The sequence below is a fragment of the Psammomys obesus genome, unplaced genomic scaffold (genome assembly GCF_907164565.1).
Source record: "Psammomys obesus unplaced genomic scaffold, mPsaObe1.curated_primary_1811, whole genome shotgun sequence".
NCBI classification, from domain to species: Eukaryota; Metazoa; Chordata; class Mammalia; order Rodentia; family Muridae; genus Psammomys; species Psammomys obesus.
In genome coordinates, this window is record NW_026596225.1 from 3,118,190 (window position 1) to 3,139,729 (window position 21,540).

At 42.1% G+C, this 21,540-nt stretch overlaps 1 protein-coding gene across 1 annotated transcript in view; it reads right to left on the minus strand.

Moving 5' to 3' along the window:
- Window positions 1–21,540, minus strand: part of LOC129668064 (histone-lysine N-methyltransferase, H3 lysine-36 specific-like) — an 85,481-nt gene that overhangs the window by 51,748 nt on the left and 12,193 nt on the right. Inside the window, exons 3-4 of the mRNA XM_055595816.1 lie at window positions 11,162–11,297; window positions 4,638–4,810 (exon numbers count right to left, since the gene is read on the minus strand). Of these exons, the coding sequence (XP_055451791.1) occupies window positions 4,638–4,810; window positions 11,162–11,297 (309 nt within the window). The remainder of the gene's footprint in view (window positions 1–4,637; window positions 4,811–11,161; window positions 11,298–21,540) is intronic.

Consider the following 21,540-nt stretch of genomic DNA (forward strand, 5'->3'; position numbering starts at 1 on the left):
AAAAAAAAAAAGAAAAGAAAAGAAAAGAAAAAAGGATTCATTCAAGTGCTCTATCTGCATGTACACCTGCATGCCAGAAGAGGGCAACAGATGCCAGTAGAGCTGATTTTGAGTCACCATGTTGTTGTTGGGAATTGATTTCAGGACCTATGGAAGAATAGACAGAGCTCTTAACCGCTGAGATGAGACACCTCTCCAGATCTCCAACCCCAAGGTCCATTTCTAAATACTCAACCTTCCATATTTATATTTACGCCTTAGAATAAAAAAGGGGGGGGGCGCAGAAGCATACACATGCACAGCTGCTAAAAAGGGAAGGAAGGAAAGAAGGAAGGCAGGCCGGCAGGTAAGAGAAGCCTCAAAGAAGAAAAGCATGGACAAACAAGACAAGAGGAATGAATGAGGCAGGTGCTCCTGCAGGACCTGAAATCTGAAGCTGCAGCTGTTACCGCCTTTGGCTCTAGCCAATGCTCTTCTAGGCTGTATGTGGCCTGGAGCATAACCAAGCTCTCTTCAGGGCCTAATTCCTTAATCCAAAGACACAAAACAAGACGGGTGCACAGGATGCTTATGGGCGTCTCTAAATTTTTCATGAATGAGGACATTCATACACTGAAGGACACCTACTTTCCAGAACCTTCCATCCTTGGATTTCTACAGTGTTATTTGGCAAGGTTCTACCTACCAGTTACTATTCACAAATATATTAATACTTAGAATGCTCTCCAACACATATAAAATATAAGGACACTAGACAGGTAGCCTCCTCCTGGAAGGTACTACACTGACCATTTCGTCTACTTCAGACATAATCATACACGTATCTGTGCTAATGATAATGATCAAAGTAAATCAGGTTACGTTTTCAAAGCAGAAAAATCCTAGTGACTTCTAAAAAGAGATACTCAACCTCCACACCTAAAGCTCAACACAAGCTATCCCCTCTGCTCTCCTCTTTCTGTATCTCTCTTCTTCTTCTTCTCCTCCTCCTCTCCCTGTGTGCACTTTTGTCTCTCTGCCCCAGCCCCCGAAGAGTGGCTGAGAACTGCTTCCAATAAACCTTCACTTATATATTAGAAAAAAAAAAAAAAATCTGACCCCTTCCCCCACTATCATGCACTGAGAACAGTAGCAAGAAGCTGTTAAACTCTTTCATCCTAACAACAGCACACATTAGTACTGTAAGAACAAAACTTTGTAATATATTGAGTATTTTATAATTTTAAACATTAGTTAAAGTACATGCTGCTGTGCTAGTTTAAGAGACATAGACAAATCCTGTGCACTTGTTATAAGTGGCAGTTCATCATTAACTTTGAATTTACCTCAACTATGATTAACAGTATAATCATTATTTTTGTGTGTTTGGTTGGTTTAGTTTATTTTTTTTGAGACAGGGTTTCTCTGTGTTTGTCTGTCCTGAACTCAATTTGTAGACCAGGCTGGCCTTGAATTGACGCAAATCTGCCTGCCTCTGCCTCCCTTAGTGCTGGAATTACAGGTGTGTGCCAGTGCAGCCAGCTCCTATAATCATAATTTAACATTAGGAAAAAGACAGTATAAAAGCACTTACATATACTGAAGTAAGAAGCAACAATCTAAGAACTAGTGCCCTTTGCTTTTCTGAGATTCTTGTTCTATATAAACCTGGCTGGGACAGAGAACCCACTATGTAGACCAAGGTGGCCTCAACTCTGAAATGATTCTCCAGCCTCTGCTTTCTAGGTGCTGGAATTACAAGTGTAAACCAACAAACACACCCAGCTCAAAAAACCAAACAATTTCTTACACAATTTGCTATAAAAGCCAGGCAAAGTATTTGTACTGGCTGGTTTTGTGTGAGCACAAGCTAGAGTCATCAGAGAGGAAGGAGACTGAGTTGAGGAAATGCCTTCATGAGATCCAGCTGTAGGGCATTTTCTCAGTTAGTGATAATGGGGGAGGGCCCAGCTCACTGTGGGTGGTGCCACCCCTATGCTGATAGTCCTGGGGTCTATAAGAAAGCAGGATGAGCAATCCACAGGGAGTAAGCCAGTAAGCAGCATCCTTCCTTTCATGGCTTCTCCATCACTTCCTCTAGGATCTTATCCTGTGTTAGTCCTCTTCAAAGGTGAACAGTGCTGTGGAAATGTGAGCCGGATAAACCCTTTCCTCCCCAAGTTGCTTTGGTCATAGCTGCTCTCATCACAGCAACAGTATCTATAACTAAGGTAAGTTGGTACCAGGATAGTTTGTTGGCTATTGCTGTGACATACCTGACCATGTTTTGGTGAGGATTGTGGAAGGACCTTGGAACTTTGTGTAAGAAAAGCCATTGAATGTTTAATGTTTGGTAAGCTCTTCTGTAGGAGCTTGGGAGATTAGAAAACTGCAGAAGATGGAGGCCTGGCTTGATGCTTCAAACAAAAATTTAAAGACTCTATCAGGCCCATTTGCTAGAAGTCTGTCAATCTGGTCAAGGGGAACTGGAAGAGTCAGCCATGATTAACAAGAGACCAGCACCACTGAAGTGAAAGCTTTGAGTTACTGGGACAATTGGTGCTGGCTAGCTGGCACTAAGAAATTAGTGATGGTTAAGAGAGCAACATCACTGAGGTAAAAATCTTTTGGGAAGTATTTCCTGAGACCACAGAGAAGCAGTGTTCCAAAGGCAGCCAAAGTTGTACCTCATGCTGGCAGCCAGACTTTGTAATGCATAAGAGTCACCAGGTGGTACTGGTGATTTTGAAGGCAGGAAGGGGTCATGGAGAGCAGCTGAGGCTTAACACTGTGAGAGGTCAGGAGAGGCCATTGGTGAAGAAGTAGCCTCAGGAGCAGTTGAAGGCCCAGGATTGAAGGAGTCATGTGGAGAAGTTGGGGTTTGGTACCATGAAGAGATCCTATGAGAGGCTACTGGTGAAAGTGCAGGCCAGTTGCAGAAACCCCAGCATTTTGGAGATGGCAGAACCATGGGATGACCACCACGAACAACAGCAGCTGTGGAGTGGAGCCAGGCTGAGCCCACAAGACAAGCTGTGTGTGCTGTAGAGCGCAGAGCCAGAGAAGTGACCCAAGCCCCTTGGAGGAGCCCAGAAGATTGTGAGTGAGTCCCCCAAGTTGGATGGTTTGAGTCTGGTTTTGCTTTGATTTGATTGTGACTGTGCCCTGATTATTCCCTCTTGAAGTAAGAAAGTATTTATTTTTTATCTTACTGAAGACTACAATTTAAAGATGTTCTATTTTTTCTAAATTGGCTATTTCACAGCCAATGAAATTTTAATGTGTTTGATTTGTAAAGACTGTGGACTTTCAAAATTATTTATGTTTTTAATGTGAGATCTTAGAGAATAAGAAAGGAAGGGTTGTGCCTAAATAGTGATGTTTGTGTGTCATCAGAGGGAAAGGAGCCTGAGTTGAGGAGATGCCTCCCTGAGGCCCAGCTGTAGGCACTCTCTTAATTAGTGCTCAATTGGGGAGGGCCAGCTCATTTCGGGTGTGGTGCCGCCCTGGGCTGGTGGTCCTGGGGTCTGTAAGAAAGCAGGCTGAGCCAGTAAGCAGCAACCCAGTACCCCAGCCCCCTCCTGCATGGCCTCTGCATCAATTCCTACCTCCAGGATCCTGCCTTGTTTGAGCTCCTGTCATGACTTCCTTCAATGACAAAGAGTGCTGTGGAAGTGTAAGCTGAAGAAACCCTTTCCTCCCCAAGCTTGCTTTTGGTCATCATCACAGCAAATGTTTAGTACCTACAGTCCCAGCTGCTCAAGTAGTTGAGGAGGAAGGATCATCTGAGCCCAGGAGTTGAGGTTAGTTGGAACAAAATACCAAGGGTCCATAAAGCTAATCAACTGATAAGAAGGACAAGTATGAGAACAAGTGAAAAAGGGGGGGGGGGGGGGAAGAAGGAATTATGGCCTAAGGGTATAGCTTCAGCTTTACAAAAGGAAGATAACAAGGGCTGATAATGCAGCTCATCCACAGGGTACTTTGCTGATATGCCTGAGGCCCTGGAGTCCATGCCCAACTGGGGTGGGGGAGAGGAATGGACTGACACCAGAGACAGAGAGACACAAAGAAAAAAGAGAATGAATGACAAGTTGGTTTGTTGGATTTTCACAAAAGATCAAGGTCCGCTCTGAAAGGGCTATATAGCCAGACCCTGGCTCAGATGTGCACATGTGCACATAGTTTTTGACAAAATTAAATTTCTTTTTTGTTGAGCAAATTGTAACAAAGTATCAAGCAAAAGATAACAATGTTGAAGTCCCAGCACCATATAAATTAAGGGTGATGGTGTATTCCTGTAGTCCCAGCACTTGGAAAGTGGAGGTAGTGAATCTCCATGAGTTCAAGGGCAGCCCGGTCTACAGAGTGAGTTCCAGCACAGCCAGGGCTACGCAGAGAAGTCCTGTCTCGAAAAACAAAACGAAAGATAACCAAATAGTGTCCATTACTTCTTTCTGCCAAGTCAGAGGTAGGTAGAACCACTTCTCAAAACACTCAGTATAAAGCTGTATGAAAACTAGGCACAGCTGGTGCTTACACTACTTCCTTGCTATCATCTCTTCAGCTATCCTAACTAAAGGGAACAGCATACTCTAAATCCACAACGTTGTTTCTCCCACTTCTTCCAGAGGGTCTTGTTTGTGTATTGTCTTTACCTTATGTCTATATCCTTTTTCTTTCTGTTTCCCTCTTTTCCTAAGGACAGGTAGTTCTTCAAATTGATGCCTGCCTTCAAACATGACGATTGCTTTTCCAGCCACCCAGGCTTTTTCAGAAGGGTCTCCAAAAGCCTCCACGTAGTATTCTCGATAGGGCCTTCTATTGGCAACTAGGTAAGAGAAAAAGAAGTGTTATTACTTCAAAAGGATGAGTACTTGGCACTGAGTTAACAGCCAAACCTCCTACTACCACAGGAGAGTGTCTGGGCTACTTAGATTGTTCAGCAGGTGAAAAAACTTGGCACCAAACCTGACAATCTGAGTTCAACTTGATTTTGGTCTCCAGAAAACACATAATGAAAGGAGAGCATTGAGTCCTACAGGCTGTTAGAGCACTCACTGAATGTGTAAGAGGTCAAAACAAATACATATTCAAAACCATGTTGAAAGGCAAGAGAGATGGCTCAGCTGTGAATGATTTTCGGTGTTCCACAGAACCCACAGTCTGCTCTTGGCGCCCAACCAGGCAGCTCACACTCTCTCCAGCTTCAGGAGAGCCCCCTTCTGCCCTCTGGGAGCTAGAGAGAGCTCAGCAGTTAAAAGCATGTACAGCTATTGTAGAGACCCTCAGTTCATTTCCCAGTACCCACTTCTAGTGGCTCACAAGTTGCCTACAACCCTAGCTCTGAGAAACCCAATGCTCTGACCTTCATAGACCTGTGCATTCACTGCCCACACAGACACCCACACAGACACATAATTAAAACACGTCTTTAAGAAAGGGAAAAGGAAACCCATGTTGATTACAGGGCTAGAGACAGCTCAACTGTTAAGAGCACTGGCTGTTCTTCCAGAGAACAAACTTTGGTCCATAGCTCCCTTGGGGTAGCAACAAGGGAGCTCCAGTTCCAGGGGATCTGACAGCCTTTTCTGGCCTCCACACACCGCACACCTTCAGGCTCTGCACACATGTGTACACGGATATACATGCAGGTAGGTAAAACACCTCCACTATAAAGTATATATACACCATCTTAAAACAAAACCTAGGCCAGGCATGGTAGTGCACGCCTTTAATCTCAGTACTTGGAAGGCAGAGGCAGGCAGATCTCTGTGAGAGAAGCCAGCCTGATCTACAGATTTAGTTCCAAGTCAGCCAGGGCTACATAGTAAATAAAATCTCATCTCAAAAACAACAACAACAAAAAAAACATGATAAACTGGGATGAGAAGTGAGGTCTACCTAACTGCCAACACCCATGCCAGTGTCGCCATAGTAGCATAAGCTCCAGGGCAGGGGATACGCTTTCTCCGGAAATTCGCCCCCTAGAAGTTCCCTGGCAAACTCATCCCCCTTGGAAAAGAGACGTGTTCTGAGATTTCTACGCTTTTTCAGTTGTGGCTCTGGGGCTGGAATAATGAATTCTTTGATCTTTCTCTGTGACTCCTGAAACAGCACAACTAATTTTATAAAGAAATTTGTTATTAGTAGATTGTTAAAGGCTTTAATAAAAATAATATGTAAAAGGAATAAGTTTAAGAAAAGTAATGAATTAGATTTAGTATCAGAAGACATTATAAGAATAAAAAAAGAAATAATGGGCTCCTTAAGAAAAAATAACAGGAGAAGTACAGCTGGCACGAGTTTACCCCTCTCTTCAGCATCTTGTTTCTAGGGAAGATCATAAATCTTTAGCAGGACATAAAGGGAGGATGGTTGACAAAGGTATGTTTAGACTTTGGCAGGTATTCGACTTGGCTCGGAGGACTATTACAGCTCCTAACTTTCCTCTTCACTAGTCAGTGATAATGAAACCATAGTTTGAGGTTTTTGTTTCTTGTGTGCGTTGATCAGAAAGTTTCTAGGCAAAGATTTCTTGTGAGCACTGCCCTATGTTAAAACAGAAACGTTGTATCCTTGGTAAAAGTCTGAATGTTCTGGAAATCATGCCAATTTTAAGGTGCGTCCTTGTGAGATCACTATAAAAATACTAGCTTGACTTCAGTAAAGTTGCAGCAGAGTCAAAACCATCAAGGTGTCTCTGTCAATTCATCGCCGAAACCGTGTCTTCCTGTCCAAAGCCTTGCTCTCCCTCAGAGGACGGGAGCCCGACTGGGCCGGTCCGTGGCACCTAACAATGAGCAATGACTGACTGAGGATGAAGCTCAATCAGCAAGGTATGTGCTTTAACATGTCTGAGTCCCTCAGTTCACCCCCAGTCTCTCTCTGTCTCTCCCTCATAGACTGGATAATAGCTCAGTGGGTAGTTTGCCTAACATAAACAATGTTCTTTAATCCCCAGTACCATGTACCTCCAGCATATGGGAGATAAAGGCAAAGGAGTGCCACAAGTTACAAATCATCCTGAGCTATTAAGCAAAAAATATGGAGTCTAATGACCTGAGTTTAATCCCCAGGACCTACTTAGTGGAAAGAAACCCCCAAACTGTCCTATGACCTACACACACAATCTCTTTTTAAGGGATTAACCCACAACTTTATTTCCCCTGAGGGATAAACTCAGGCCTAGGCTGGCCTTAAGCTCACAGTTCCCCCGCCTTGGCCTCAAAAGTGTTAGAATTACAAGAACAGGCATCTCTTAAGAAATCCATACCACCAGCATCTAACTCACAACTTCTACAGAGAAAGTAATGATTGAAATAATTCAAACTAAATATCAAAAGATCCAGCTGAGACAGGCATATGGGGAAGGGAGGAGGTCATGCCTCTAATATCACAACCCTGAAGCCCAAGGCAGGAAGACTCAAAGGCTGACTGGACTATCAAGAGTTCCAGGCCAGCCTGTGCTGTATCAAAAGGCCTTATCTAAAAATAAGTCAAGGGCTGGGTTTGCGCCTTTAATTCCAGCACGTAGGAAACAGAGGCAAGGAGATCTCTATAAGTTTAAGGCCAGCTTGAATTACAGAAGAGTTCCAGGCTAATCAGGGTTACACAGTAAGAAGCTGTCCCTAAGAAAGAGAAAAAAGTTTTTAAAAATAAATCCACGAAGCTAAGGATAGTGATCCTTGCCTACCAGGAGTCGGGTGGATCCAGAGTTCAAGGTCATCCTAAACTACACAATAAATTTGAGGTCAGCCTTGCCTACAGAATGCTGTCTATAAGAAGAAATGGCTCAGAGGTTAACTAAGAGCACATATTGCTCCTGTAGGGAACCCAAGTTTGGTTGCCAGTAGGCATCTTCCAAGGCCAACAGGCACCTGTAGTTGTAGCCGCAGAACTATGTTCTTGGCCCCTCAGAGCCCAGCAGTGCTGGAGGAGTTACAGAGCAAACCACAGCACCTAGGTTTCTCTCTGGGTGCTGAGAACTGAACTTCAGTTCTTGTGCTTTGAAAGGCTGACTGAGCCATCCCCTAGCCCCAAAAAGTTGTACTTTCTAACATCATTTGAAATACTTAACCTATTGGGGGGGGGAGGGGAATCACTCTATTTTTATATATTATACTATATTTCACCAGATCTCATTATAGGAGTTTTGATATTCATATCAAATAAGAATTATCTCAAATCTGCAACTGCTAAATCTAAATGTATACTTTTTCATTTCACTATACTTACATTTTCTGCAGGTTTGAATTTTTCCAAAGAAAAAATTAGGAAAGACCTAGCAGTCTGTTCAAAGACTGCTATGAACAGACTGGTAATGTAGCTCAAGCAGGCAAAGGCACAGATTGCCAAGCCTGACAACCTGAATTCATTCTCAAGAAATGTGCTAAGGGGACAGACATGACACCTCCAAGTCCTGTCCTCCACTCTTGCCCCATGGCATGTATATCTATACATGTACATGTATGAACACACACACGATTTTACAATTACATGCTGCAACTTTTCTCATGGGCTACTGAACAATGGCAACAGCAAAAGAGGATAAACAGTTAGCACACACAGGATAAACAAAGTCGTTACTACAAATATTCAGTAAGGTTTTTATTAATTTATTTATTTTGGGTTGGTTTTTGTTTGTTTGTTTGTTTGTTTTTGTGAGACAGGGTTTTTTCTCTGTGTAGCCCTGGCTGTCCTAGACTCGCTTTGTAGACCAGCCTAGCCTCAAATTCTCAGAGATCCATCTGCCTCTGCCTAGCCAAATACTAAGTAAGGTTTTAAAACGTAACTAGTCATAGCTTGTCATAATAAACTACAAAGACAAAATAATCAAACCTGAAAATATTTAAAGAGGGAAAACTGAAAGGAAAAAAAAAAAAAAAAAAAAGACTAGACATAAGGTTGTCTCTAAAATACAATGGAGTTCCCAGAAAGCATGATTTTAAAGAATTTTAACTTTTTACAGTCCCCCAACCCATGTTATCTTTTTTTAAAAAAATACTTATTATGTATACACTCTTCTGCCTGCATGTATACCTGTATGCCAGAAGAAGGCACCAGATCTCACTATAGATGGCATGAGCCACCATGTGGTTGTTGGGAATTGAACTCAGGACCTCAGGAAGAGCGGCCTGTGCTCTTAACCGCTGAGCCATCTCTCTAGGCGCATGCCTGGTATCTTCTGCCAGTAAACATGCTTGTCCTTGGTTCTGATCAGAACTTTTTGTTGTTTGTTTGAGGTGGGATCTCAGGTACCCCAGACTGTCCTCAAACTCTGTGTGTAATCAAGGATGGCCTTGAACTTCTCACCCCTGCCTCCCACCTAATTACTTTTGCCACCACATGCCATTTACTTGGTGCTGAGGATTACACCAAGGGCTTCATTCATGTTAGGCAATAACTCTACAAGTTGAGCTAAGCCCGGATCCTAGAGTGAATTTCTCTAATTATTTAGAGGATATTTTATTAATTTCTGTAATCAAACACACAGATAAAATCTTATAGCTTCAATTACCCCTATTCAAACAGAGTAACTGCTAATTTCTGTGCCACGCCAACACAACACTTAAGAGTGAGCATTTTAAAAGCATGTATCAGGCCTGCCCTTAAGCTCTTCATGGATAGCACACTCAGCCTAGAACTGTTCACAGAGTTTGTATGAATACTACAGGCACTGCATGATGTGCTACCTTCCACCCTCTCAGCATCAAAATACACGCATGCCACTTTCTGTTCCTAGAGCAATCACTTCCCTTGAGTTACAAAAAAACAGCTCTAGTGTACTTGTTTAGTAGTGTGTGCAAGGTCCCAGGAGAATTCCTAATTCCAGCAAGAAACTAACCAAAAATGAAAGCATTAGGCGGTAGAGCTGGCTCAGGACTTAAAAGCACTGCCTACTGTACCAGAGGACCCAGGTTCAATTACATGTGCGGTCACCAACACAGCCATGTGTAACTCCAGTTTCACAGGGTCCCAACCACAGGCCCTGTGCCCACACTCTGCAAAGACACACATGCAGGCAAAACACTTATAAATAGTAATAAATAGACACAAATAGTAATAAAAACTTGAAGGCCGAAGAAATGGCCCCAAGTTAAGAGCACTTGTTGGTTCCCAGCGCCTACCTGGAGGCTCACAGCCATCTACACCCCCATCCCAGGTAATCTGGCACCTTTTCTGACCTCTGTAAGCACCAGGCCCACTTGTGTATATACATGCATGCAAGAAAAACATTCACATACATAAAATGGAGAAATAAATGAAAATAATATTTCAAAAAAATTTTTAAAAGCAAACACCAGAGAGCTGGCGAGATGGCTCAGTAGCTAAGAGCACTCACCGGCTGCTCTTCCAGAGGACTCAGTTCAATTCCCAGCACTCACATGGCAGCTCACAACTGTCTCAAACTCCAGTTCTCACACAGACATACATGCAGGCAAAACATCAATGCATATAAAATAATCATTAAGCTGTGCACGGAGACACATCTTTAGTCCCAGTGCTCAGGGAGGCTGAGGCAGGTGGATCTCTGAGTTTGAGGCCAGCCTGGTCTACAAAGCAAGTCCACAACAGCGAAGGCTACATAGTGAAACCCTGTCTTGAAAAACAAAAAAACAAAAACAAGAAAAATTCCAAAACTACAGATAGAGCTCAGTTGGTCAAGTGCCTGCCTACAGGCACAAAGTCCCAGGCTACACACAGCACCATATAAACTGGGTGGCACACACCTATACTCCCAGCACGTGGGAGATGAAGGAAGATCAGGTACTCAGACAGTTCAAGGCCAGCCTGGGATACGTGAAACCCCATCTCAAAAAAAAATAAGAGAGGTAAAGGGGCTGAGGACACACATTAAGTAGCAAAGCTAAATTACCATTTCCATGTTCCACTGTATAACTGAGAATTTTTTAAAACAGTCTCACTAGGTAGCTGTCCTCAAATCCATAATTCTCCTGCCATAACCTTTCAATCTGTGAGATAGGCAAGTACCAACAGGCCTATTCTAACTACTCTTCAATCTCAGAGTAAGACAAACTTAAAGAGATGAAAAATTAACAATTCCTAAAATTTCCAAAGAAAACAATGGAAGAAACAACAATCCTGAGACATACTAAAAGCAGCTGAAGCTTGATTCCACATTGTATTTCATAACAAATAATCAACCGTACATTATTACCTTTCATTTTTGAGTGCGTATTAATCAATGGATCAGAACAAATCCTGCAGGGCCACCATGGGCGTCTCTTGAATTTTGCCCAAATGAGATCTCCAACTTCATACTTCAGTGGTGTGGACTTTCTCTTCGGTTGACACTTCAGATAGACAAAACATGGTAATCAGTATACAAAAAAAAAACAAAAAAAAAACAAAAAAAACAAAAAAAAAAAAACACATTCAAAGCACTATCATCCAATTAGAATTCTGAAAAGCCAAAGCCTAAACACAAAATGGAAACCTAGCCAGGGTCAGGAAGATGGCTTAGTGAGTAAAGCCCCTCCACCAAGCCTGGCAATCTGAGTTTGATCCCTGAGTCTCATGGCATGGAGAACAAACCATGCACTCAAGTGGTCAAAAAAAAAGTATAAGGAATGAATTCATTGAAATAATCCAAATAAATGCTGAATAATGTCCTCATGTCCCCCCAGACCTCCCCATCAGCACTGTGGCACACAGCACCCACACATCCAGAATAAATGTTTTGTTTTTTAATAGAGGACAACTCAGCTAATCAATGATAAAATAAGCACAAGTTACCTTGACTCAACTGTTCACAGCACAACCTTTTAGAACAATTTAATTTGTTTTATATCCGCATTAATGGTCATAATGAAAAAATATCCCAAAACTACATAGGATATGGTGGTACAAGCCTTTAACTATAATACTTGGGAGACATAGGTAAGCACAGATCTCTGGGAGTTCAAGGCCAGCCCGGTCTACACAGTGAGATCCTGTCTCAAACAAAACCAAATCAATCCTAGAAGTATAGGCCATACTCTACTCATGCCCATAAACCCCACCTAAAATCTTCCCGTGAGACACAAGAAAGATACATGAAATATTGTACAGCACAACTCAGAACAACATTCAAACATAATACCATATAAATATAAATGAATCTTTTCTCCAAAAATAATATGCCTCAGCCTGGGCTACACACATAGAAACACTATCTCAAAAGAAGCAAAACAAAACAAAATACCCAAAAAATCAAAACAAAAAAAAAAAAATAATATGCCTGATTAATCTGGTATCTAACTGCCTCCATCCTAGCTCCCAGGCCCATGTCTCTAAAAACCACCATTAAATACCACAAATAGAAAAAATTCCTGTTTTGAAGCCCGAGCTTTCAATCTTGTACATAAAAGGGGGGGGGAGGGGGTGCAACTATACTAAGGTATTTTTGCAGAGGCCAGAGTATCTAAGCTGTAAGGACAAAGAACTACCACCTCGGTAATCCAAGGGGACACAAAGCAGTGTCATTCCGCTCAAAGGGCCATGTCTCCAAAGACAGAGTTCTTCAGACTAAATTTTCCTCCCTAAATGCCCGAAACTATCCACTTGGCACTCAAGTGGTCAAAAAAAAAAAAGTATAAGGAATGAATTCATTGAAATAATTCAAGTAGGGCTGGAGAGATGGCTCAGCGGTTAAGAGCAATGGCTCCTCTTCCAGAGGTCAGGAGTTCAATTCCCAGCAACCACACGGTGGCTCACAACCATCTCTAACGAAATCTGGCACCCTCTTCTGGAGTGCAGGTGTACATGCACATGGAACATTGTATACAGAATAAATAAATAAAACTTAAAAGAAAAAAAGAAATAATTCAAGTAAATGCTGAACAATGCCCTTCTTCAAAAGATAAAGGATGAGGCTCCTTCCAATATGTAAATTATCTCTCAACCTTTAGACTGCTTTCACTCAGGGCTGGAGAGAAGGTAATTAAGTGTATGTGTGTTCTTCCAGAGGACTGTGATTTATTCCACACACACTGGCTCACAACCATCTGTAATTCTAGTTCCAGGGGACTTGATGGCTTCTCTGGCTCCTACTGCCACCAAATACGCACTGGCACACAGAATACATGTAGACAAAACACCTATACAAATTTTTTTTAAAAAGTCGACTTCTTTTACATGAAATATGTAAAATAGAGTGACCAAGGATGCTTCAAAAATACTTATGTAAGTTAAGTTCAACTGAAAATACTGTACTTTTTCATTTTTATAGAGTCACTAAGGAACTTGGTAGAAAGTATAGAATTTCCTTTTGTTGTTGTTGTTGTTAGTTTGTTTTTGGAAAATGGCTCCTGAGGGCTTTTTAAAAGACAATTATAAGCCGGGCAGTGGTGGCAACACGACTTTAACCCCAGCACTCAGGGAGGCAGAGGCAGGCAGATGTCTGAGTTAGGCCAGCCAGGGCTACTAAGTGAGTCTAAGAAGGGCTACACAGAGAAACCCTGTCTCGAAAAACCAACAAAAAGTAAGTTCAATTCATAAATACTGCCTTGCTTATCCTTGTGGGAAATTAGAGTCCAGTAAAAGAGAAGCACCAGCTAGTAAACAAACAGATAATTTCCTGAGAAACATGCCAAACAGTGACTTGTGGTCAGTGACAGGACAGGGCCATGTGACATGGACTTTTGCTACAGAAGTATTATGGGCAGGGTTACTTACAGTGCTTGCTTTTTCTCTTTCTTTCTTTTGTCTTTTTTAAATAATGTTTACTTAGTTTTTCCAAGATACCCAGCACAATGACCCTCCTTGAAGTCTCCTAAGGCTTATGTACTACAAGACCCCTGACACCTTTGTCCTCCAAGCACAGGTAGGGGATTGGCTGTCTGCAGAAACCAGAGATACTTTGTGGCACAGCAGCTTGGAGGAGAGAGAGGAGACTGCTTGCTGTTTCTGCTGTTGACAGAGATTGGTATTAACCCAAAAAGAACCTATCGACCCTAAACAGCCAGGAGAAGAAAAGGGGTCTGCGCCCTCTCCCCACTATCCTCCTCTTTCCTATCTAGAGCTGGGAACTGAAAGGAAGAGGCTTTAAGGAACCCCAAATAAAATAGTTTTAAAAACAAATGGAACACATTGTATTATCAAGACCAAAAGTAAATGTGCTGAGGGAATACTCAAAGCTCCCAGCAAAATAACAAGTACTAGTGGAGAAAAGTAACTTTAATACACCCTGCTAAGAGGTCAGAAGATCCAGACTGGAGAGATGACTCAGAATACAGAGGAACCGGGATTGGTTCCCGGCACTCACATCCAGTAATTACAGTTCCAGGGGATCCAACACCTTCTTCCGACCTCTGTCGGCACCTGGTATTCACGTGGTAAACATGTATGCATGAGGGCAAATCAATGTACATAAAATAAATCTAAACAAATTTTTTTTCTAAGAGTAAAAGTTTTTTTCACAGAGTAAGAGTAGTAACTATGTGACCCAGGGACACTCAGGGACACACTCCTGAGTCTTGGGTACACAGCCAGAGTGACACAGTAATTCCACTCAGGAGCACACTCTGGAGTCTCGGGTACACAGCCAGGGCTTGTGGGTGCAGTGCAATGGTAGAGTACTTGCCTACCCTCCGTAAGAGCCTGCGCCATACCCAGCACCAGGGGAAAATAAACAAACACACACACATGTATCTAAATGTTCACAGGATTATTTACCACAGTCAAAACAGTAGAAAAAAAATCAAAAGGCCACTAACTGAAGCATGGAAACATAAAATGTAATCTGTACATACAATGACTATAGTTAGCTCTCCCTATTAAAGGGTCATCACTTGCAGATTTACTAGCAGTAGGTCAAAATCTATGAGGAGAGCAGGGCACAGAGGTACAATCTATAATCCTAGCACTTAGGAAGCTGAGGAAACAGGGTCCCAAGTTTGAAGTCAGAGTGAGCTACAGGAGTTCCAGGTCCTAGCACTGGGAAAACACAGACAGGAAAGACAGAGCAGAGCTTGCTGGCCAGCCAGTCTAACCAATCAGTGAAGCAGGACGCTGTACTCTGACCTCCACGCAAGCACCTGCACTTACATATGGACACAGAAACCACAAGATTGAAAAAAATAAACAACAACAAAGAAACTGAGGTAAAAAGCAATTGAGGAAGACACCTGACACCTTTGGCCTCCAAACACAGTTATAGCCATGTACACGTACATGTACACACACACAGCTTTCTTACACATATGCAAAATAAAACAATTGGTGGAGCGGCACATGCCTGTAATCTCAACACTCAGGAGATGAAAGCAGGTGATCAACTACAGCCCTAGCTACTATAATCCATAATACATAATTTTGAAGCAGTCCTAGCCTGCCAGAAGCCCTGACAAGGAGGGACAAGTGGCGGGACAGCTCAGCAGGTAGACCATGTCACTATTCCCAGCACCCACACAGTGGCTCCAACCTTCCCTAACTCCCCGGTATGCACGTGGTGCACATTCATACACGCAAAATAAATCCTTAAAAATTAACAAAAATAAAAAGATAAACAATGGACTGTAGATGGCTCAGTGGTTAAGAGCACTTGCTGCTCCCCCAAACCCCTAGTGGACCTGAGTATTATTTCCCAACACCCACGTCAGGCAGCTTACAACTGACTGCTTGCAACTCCAGTTTCAGAAAATCCAATGCCAGCCTCCACGGGCACCCACATGTGGCATATACACACAGAGACGCGGGAATAAAGTAAATGAATACACAAAGTAAATGGAGATATATATTTTAGGAAGAACTATCTGAAATTTACTTTGGGTGAGTGGTTGGCTTGTTTGTTTTGTTTTGTTTTGTTTTTTAACATGTATGTGTATTTGGATGCCTGGTAGATCAGAATAAAACATAGGAGGTTTGGGAACTAGAAACTCTGTCTTAGCCCCCATCTCACCTCCTCCCCCCAAAAAAAATAAAGAAAAAAAGAGAAAAAGACAAGGCCAGGCAGGTGCAGCCCACTGGCAGAGCCTTGCCTGTCATACAGAGAACTGTGGGTTCAATACCTACTGACTTCCCACCCTGCAAAAAAACTGATAATTTCTTAGCAAGTGGAAAATGGGGCAGGAACATCAGAAGTTTAAGGCCAGCCTAGGCAACTAGGCAATTTCAGGTCAGCCTAAGCTCTATAGTGAGACCATTTCCAAACACAAAACAAAACTTGTGTGAGCAGTTCTGAGGATTGAACCCAAGGGCTAAGCAAAATCGCAGCTCCAAAACTCTTTTAAACAGGTGTTCCTCATCTCACCCTGTGCTGTGAACACTTCGGTTTATGATATGCAAACATGCTCTTGTTCTAATCCCAAGCGGGGGATCTTAGTGTGTCCACACTTGTACATTGTCTCGTGCGGAGCGTGGTCTTTGCCAGCTGGAATTCGTTGAGTTCTGCAGACTTGAGGGAAGAAGGCGCAGCGCCCTGCAGAAGGCGCAGGACCGCTGCTGTGCGTGCTGCTCTTTTGGGATGCCTCAACTTCTGCATTTCCTGACGACGGGTATTGGTGTTGCCCCCAAAAGAATCCTACGACCCTACCCAGCAGGAAGAAATAAAGAAGGCTACTCCCCCTTTCCCTTACAGCCTTCTTTTTCCCCTACCTGGGGCTGGAGGTTGGAAGGGAGGTATAAGCTTTAAGGAACCCCCAAATAAAGAGGTTTGAAAACCTAGCACTTATAAACCTGAATTTCACATTAACTTTAAAAATAAAAGTCACAGGATCTCTGACATACCTAAGATAGGTCTTCAAAACAATAAAAATCGGAACATCTGTCTTAGCAATTTTAAAGCCATATTCTGTCTCTTTCCCTCCTCTGTTCTCTCCATAAGAGACAAGGTCTCGCTAGAATAGCCCAGGTTAGATCAGAACTGGTGATCCTCCTACCTCAGCCTACCAAGTACTATAATTACAGGTCTATAACATGCCAACCTTCTCTCCACTGCCACAGTATGTTAATGTGATTATTTTCCCATCCCTGTCACATAACGGAGGCAGTGACATCTGGGGCACACAGCCTGTAGTTCTCTACAGCGCCAGGTATAGATGAATCCTAACTATAAATCCAAAGAAGTTGCTTATGTCTGAGTCTCAAGTCCACCCTTCATTTATAAAATGAAAAAAGAAAAGTGAAAATCAGAAATAAATATCTCCCCGGCCGAAGAGGTGGTCCCATGGCTAACAGTGATTGCTGCTCTTGCAAACCCACATTTAGCTCCGAAGCACCCATGTCAAGCAGCTCACAACCACCTGCAGGGGCTCCAACCAGCTCTTGACTAGCCTTCTTGAATACCTACACAGATACACACACACTCACACAATACATAAATAATTTAAAAGATTAAATATCTTTTTAAGTAAAGCGGTGATATGGCATACTTGAAAGCGCTATTTGCCACCCAGCCTGATGACCTGAATTTGATCCCTGGGACACGCAAGATGAAAGAAACAACTCCCACAGCTGTCCTCTCACCTCCATGGATGCCTTGGCACAGGTGCTCCCCCACCATCCACTCACATAAACAAATAAATGTTTTAAAACTGCAAAGAAAGCAAGGTCTGGGAGCTGGTGGTACGTAGCTGTAATCCTAACACACAGAAGGCAGAGGCAAAACACTAGCTCAAGAGCAGACTCGGCTACACGAAGAGTTTAAACACTGCTACCTGGAAGGAGCCGGGCGGTGATGCACACCTGTGGTCCCAGCACCCCAGAAGCAGAGGTAGGCAGATCTCTGAGTTTGAGACTAGCCTGGTTAGCAGAGTGATTTTTAGGACAGCCAGGGCTACACAGAGAAACCCTGTCCTGAAAAATGAAATTAGGAAAAGAGCTGAAAGGGAGGGGGCTGGTTATGTAGCTCAGTAATAAGTATGAGCCTAATTCATGCAGGGCCCTGGCTTATCCCCAGCACTAAACACCAGAAACGTATTCTGAAGATGGCAAAAAGTCCTCAGACGTTAGACAACCTTTAGCCTAGAATACCGAAGTGATGGAATACTCTTACTCACAAAAGTCTCATGATTCAAACAACCAATATTAAACTCCAAGGCAAAGATAAAGTTTTGCTTATCTATCTGATCAATTTCCTGACTTCGGGATCTTACTATTGATGCTAGATTTGCTTTTATTTTATATTCCATGTGGTTGTTATGTGTGCATGAATCGGCATGTTACAGGTCCATTCTGGCCTTTCACCCTGTGGGGCTCAGAGACTGAACCCACATCTCCTTAGCGGCAAGATCTTCTTACACATTTAGCATCTAGTCAGCCACTGTGTATGTACGTGTGTGTGCTTGTGCATGTGTGTGTAAGAGAATGAAGGAAGGAAGGAGAATGTAAATGAGTACTGATGCCTGAGGTTAGGTTTTCATGAAGAAGGCGTTACAGGGAGATGCTAGCTATCTGATATGGGTGCTGAAAACAAAACACAGGTATTTTGTAGCTCCTTTTTTCAGTTTTTTTGACCTAGGGTCTCCCAGGTATAACCCACGGTAGCCTGGAGCTCACCATATGTAACATGGACTAATATCAAATTCAAGGTCCTCTAGCTGTGTGCTACTGGCTTCGTTTTTGAGACAAGATGCCACTATGAAGTCCAGGCTACTCTCAATTTTTCAATCCTCCTGGCTTCAGCTTCCTGAGGGTTGTGTTATCATACCCAAAATGTTATCCTTAGATACATACATGTTTAATAATGCAATGAGATACACATAAGACCAAGTATTGCAGAACTTAGGTACATTAGCAAAATACTGAAAAAAAAAAAACAAACAAAAAAAAAAACTCAATGTTCATCAACAATGACTAGTTATTAATTGTGGTACACCCAAACAATAACCTGATAGCATAACAATGAAGTAATCTGGGCTGGAGAGATGGCTCAGAGGTTAAGAGAACTGTCTGCTCTTCCTAAAGGTCCTGAGTTCAATTCTCAGCAACCACACGGTGGCTCACAACCATCTATATTGGGACCTGATGCCTTCTTCTGCCATGCAGGCATACATCCAAATAGAGCATTCATATAAACAAAATCTTAAAAAAAAAAAAAAATTAAGTAATCTGGGGCTGAAGAATGGCTCAGCAGTTGAGTTTAATGCTCTTGCAGAGAACCCACTTTCAGTTCCCTCCCAGCACTCACATGACAGCTCACACTACCTACAATTCTACCTCCAGAGGAAGTCTAACACCCTCTTCTGGCCTTCGTGGGCATTGCGCACATGTGATACAGATGCATATCAGGCAAACATTCATACACATGAAATAAAAATAAAAAATAAAAAAAGGATGAGGCAATCCTTTTGTGTTTATATTGTGTGTGTATGCATGTACCTGTGCTCGCCTACAAGCAGATGTGGAAGAAGGTAATTTTTGGAAACTGGCTCTCTTTTTACCTCTATGTAGGTTCCAAGATCAGGTCATCAGGCTTGGTGGTGGCAAACACATTTACCTGTGAGCCATCTTGCTGGGTCTGCTTTATTTTGAGACAGGATCTTATGTAGCCCAGGTGGCCTCCAATTCACAGCATAAACAAGGATAGCACTGAGTTCCTGGTTTGGCCACTACCACCCAACTACTGGGATTACTGGTATGCCTATCTGGTGTATCTCACTGGTGTAAATAAACACCTGCTCTTCCAGAAGACTGGGGTTCAATTCCTAATACCCCTGAGTAGTTCACAGCTGTCTGTAACTCATAAAGCAGTTCTTTATGTAGATACATAACATAGTGAATCACATATCACAGATAAAATACAATAAGGTGCAGACAGTAGAGCTACCAAGGTTGTTGTTTTTTTTTTTTTTTTTTTTTTTTCCAATTGTGTGTGTGGTTCTATAGGTCAAATGATGTGCTTTAGTCTCAGCTCCTCAGGAGGGTAAGACACAAGGATCACCTGATTCCAAAGATAGCAGGTGAACCTAAGCACCACAGGCAGACCCTGTCTGAAGAAAAAGAGAAAAAAAACACTGTGTATGAAAGGACATTATTTTAACAATTATGTATGGGGCTATATATGTATTTTGCATGCATCTGTGTCCCACAAGCATACCTGGTGGCCATGGAGCATCCAGGCCATCAGATCCTCTGGAACTAGAGTTATAAACAGCTGGGAGCTGTAGTGCTAGAAATTGAACCCTAGTCTTCTGAAAGAGCAGACTTACTGAGTCATCTCTCCAGCCCCCATATGAAAATGTTTATTTTATACCTTGCTGTTTGAAACATAAAGCAACTTTAAATTACTGTCCCAAGTAAAATAGCATACATTGTAATGGAAAGCCTATAAATGGAAATCTTTAACACAGTTACAAAGCATTGAAATCTTAATGGAGATGGGGAGGGGTCTGCTAGGAATGAAACAGGTACAAAAAAGCCCTAGAGAAAAGAACTTTTAACCGTTACCAAGAGGCCCCCAGTATAAACTGAGGGGACTAGAAAGAAGCTGCAGTCATGGCAGTTAAAGACCAGCCTCGTCTGCATAGCAAGATCCTGTCTTAAAAAGAAAAAAATTATCCTTACATCACCACAAGACTATAAACCCAAAGTTGTTATTAAGCACCTCCAAAACAACAGACTTTCATAAAAATAGATCCTTCTAGATTTTAACTGCACTATCAGAAAAAGTAATAACAAAGTAATAACAAAAGCCAGTTTTAATATTCCTGGTAAACATATAGTCCATACTGAATATACAATTATGAAAAATAATAAATCCCTTTAACTAATCTCTATCTTTCAGTCACTGGAATGAAAGTAGAATATTCTCATGTTCATGTTGCTAATATGCTGTGTAGTAAAATGCAAGGAGAAATCATTTGCCATGACTGAAATCTTTATAAAAATGTTGCTCTTTGTTAATAATTTAAACCAGGCTGTGATGGTGCACGCCTTTAGTCCTAGTACTCAAGCAGAGGCAGGCCAATGTCTGAGTTCAAGGCCAGCCTGCTCTACACAGAGAAACCCTGTCTTAAAAAAAATCAAAATAGTAATAATAATAATTTAAATGACATACAAGGTAGCACACTCCAAGTGTCTTAAATTTTATGACACATTATAATAAAAACTACATTATTAACTGTTTTTTGTTTGTTTGGGTTTCTGAGATAGTTTCTCTGTCTTGTTTTAGCCTTGGCTATCCTGGAACTCACTCTGTAGCCCAGGCTAGCCTCAAACTCTCAGAGATCCAACTGTCTCTGCCTCTGCCTCCCAAGTGCTGGGAGTAAAGATGCATATACCACCAGTACCTGGCATAATTTTCTCATATATACAGTATTCAAATTTTCTTTCTAAACATCATTAAAATAATTACAGAAGATTAAACTCTATCATTTTAACACTTATCTAAACAAGACTAAGCAAGATAATATATACAAGCAAGTTATACACTGATGACTTAAAATCAGGTAAATGTTTAGGACAGTGGTACCTTGGTTATATGACTTCCTCTAAATGGTTGTCTTCAGAAAGACTCTATTTTCTACTGGCCTTAATTTTTTTTTTTTTTTTTTTTTATTTTTTGAGACAGACCTCCATTATAGAGCCCCAGCTGACCTACAACTCACAAGAGATCCT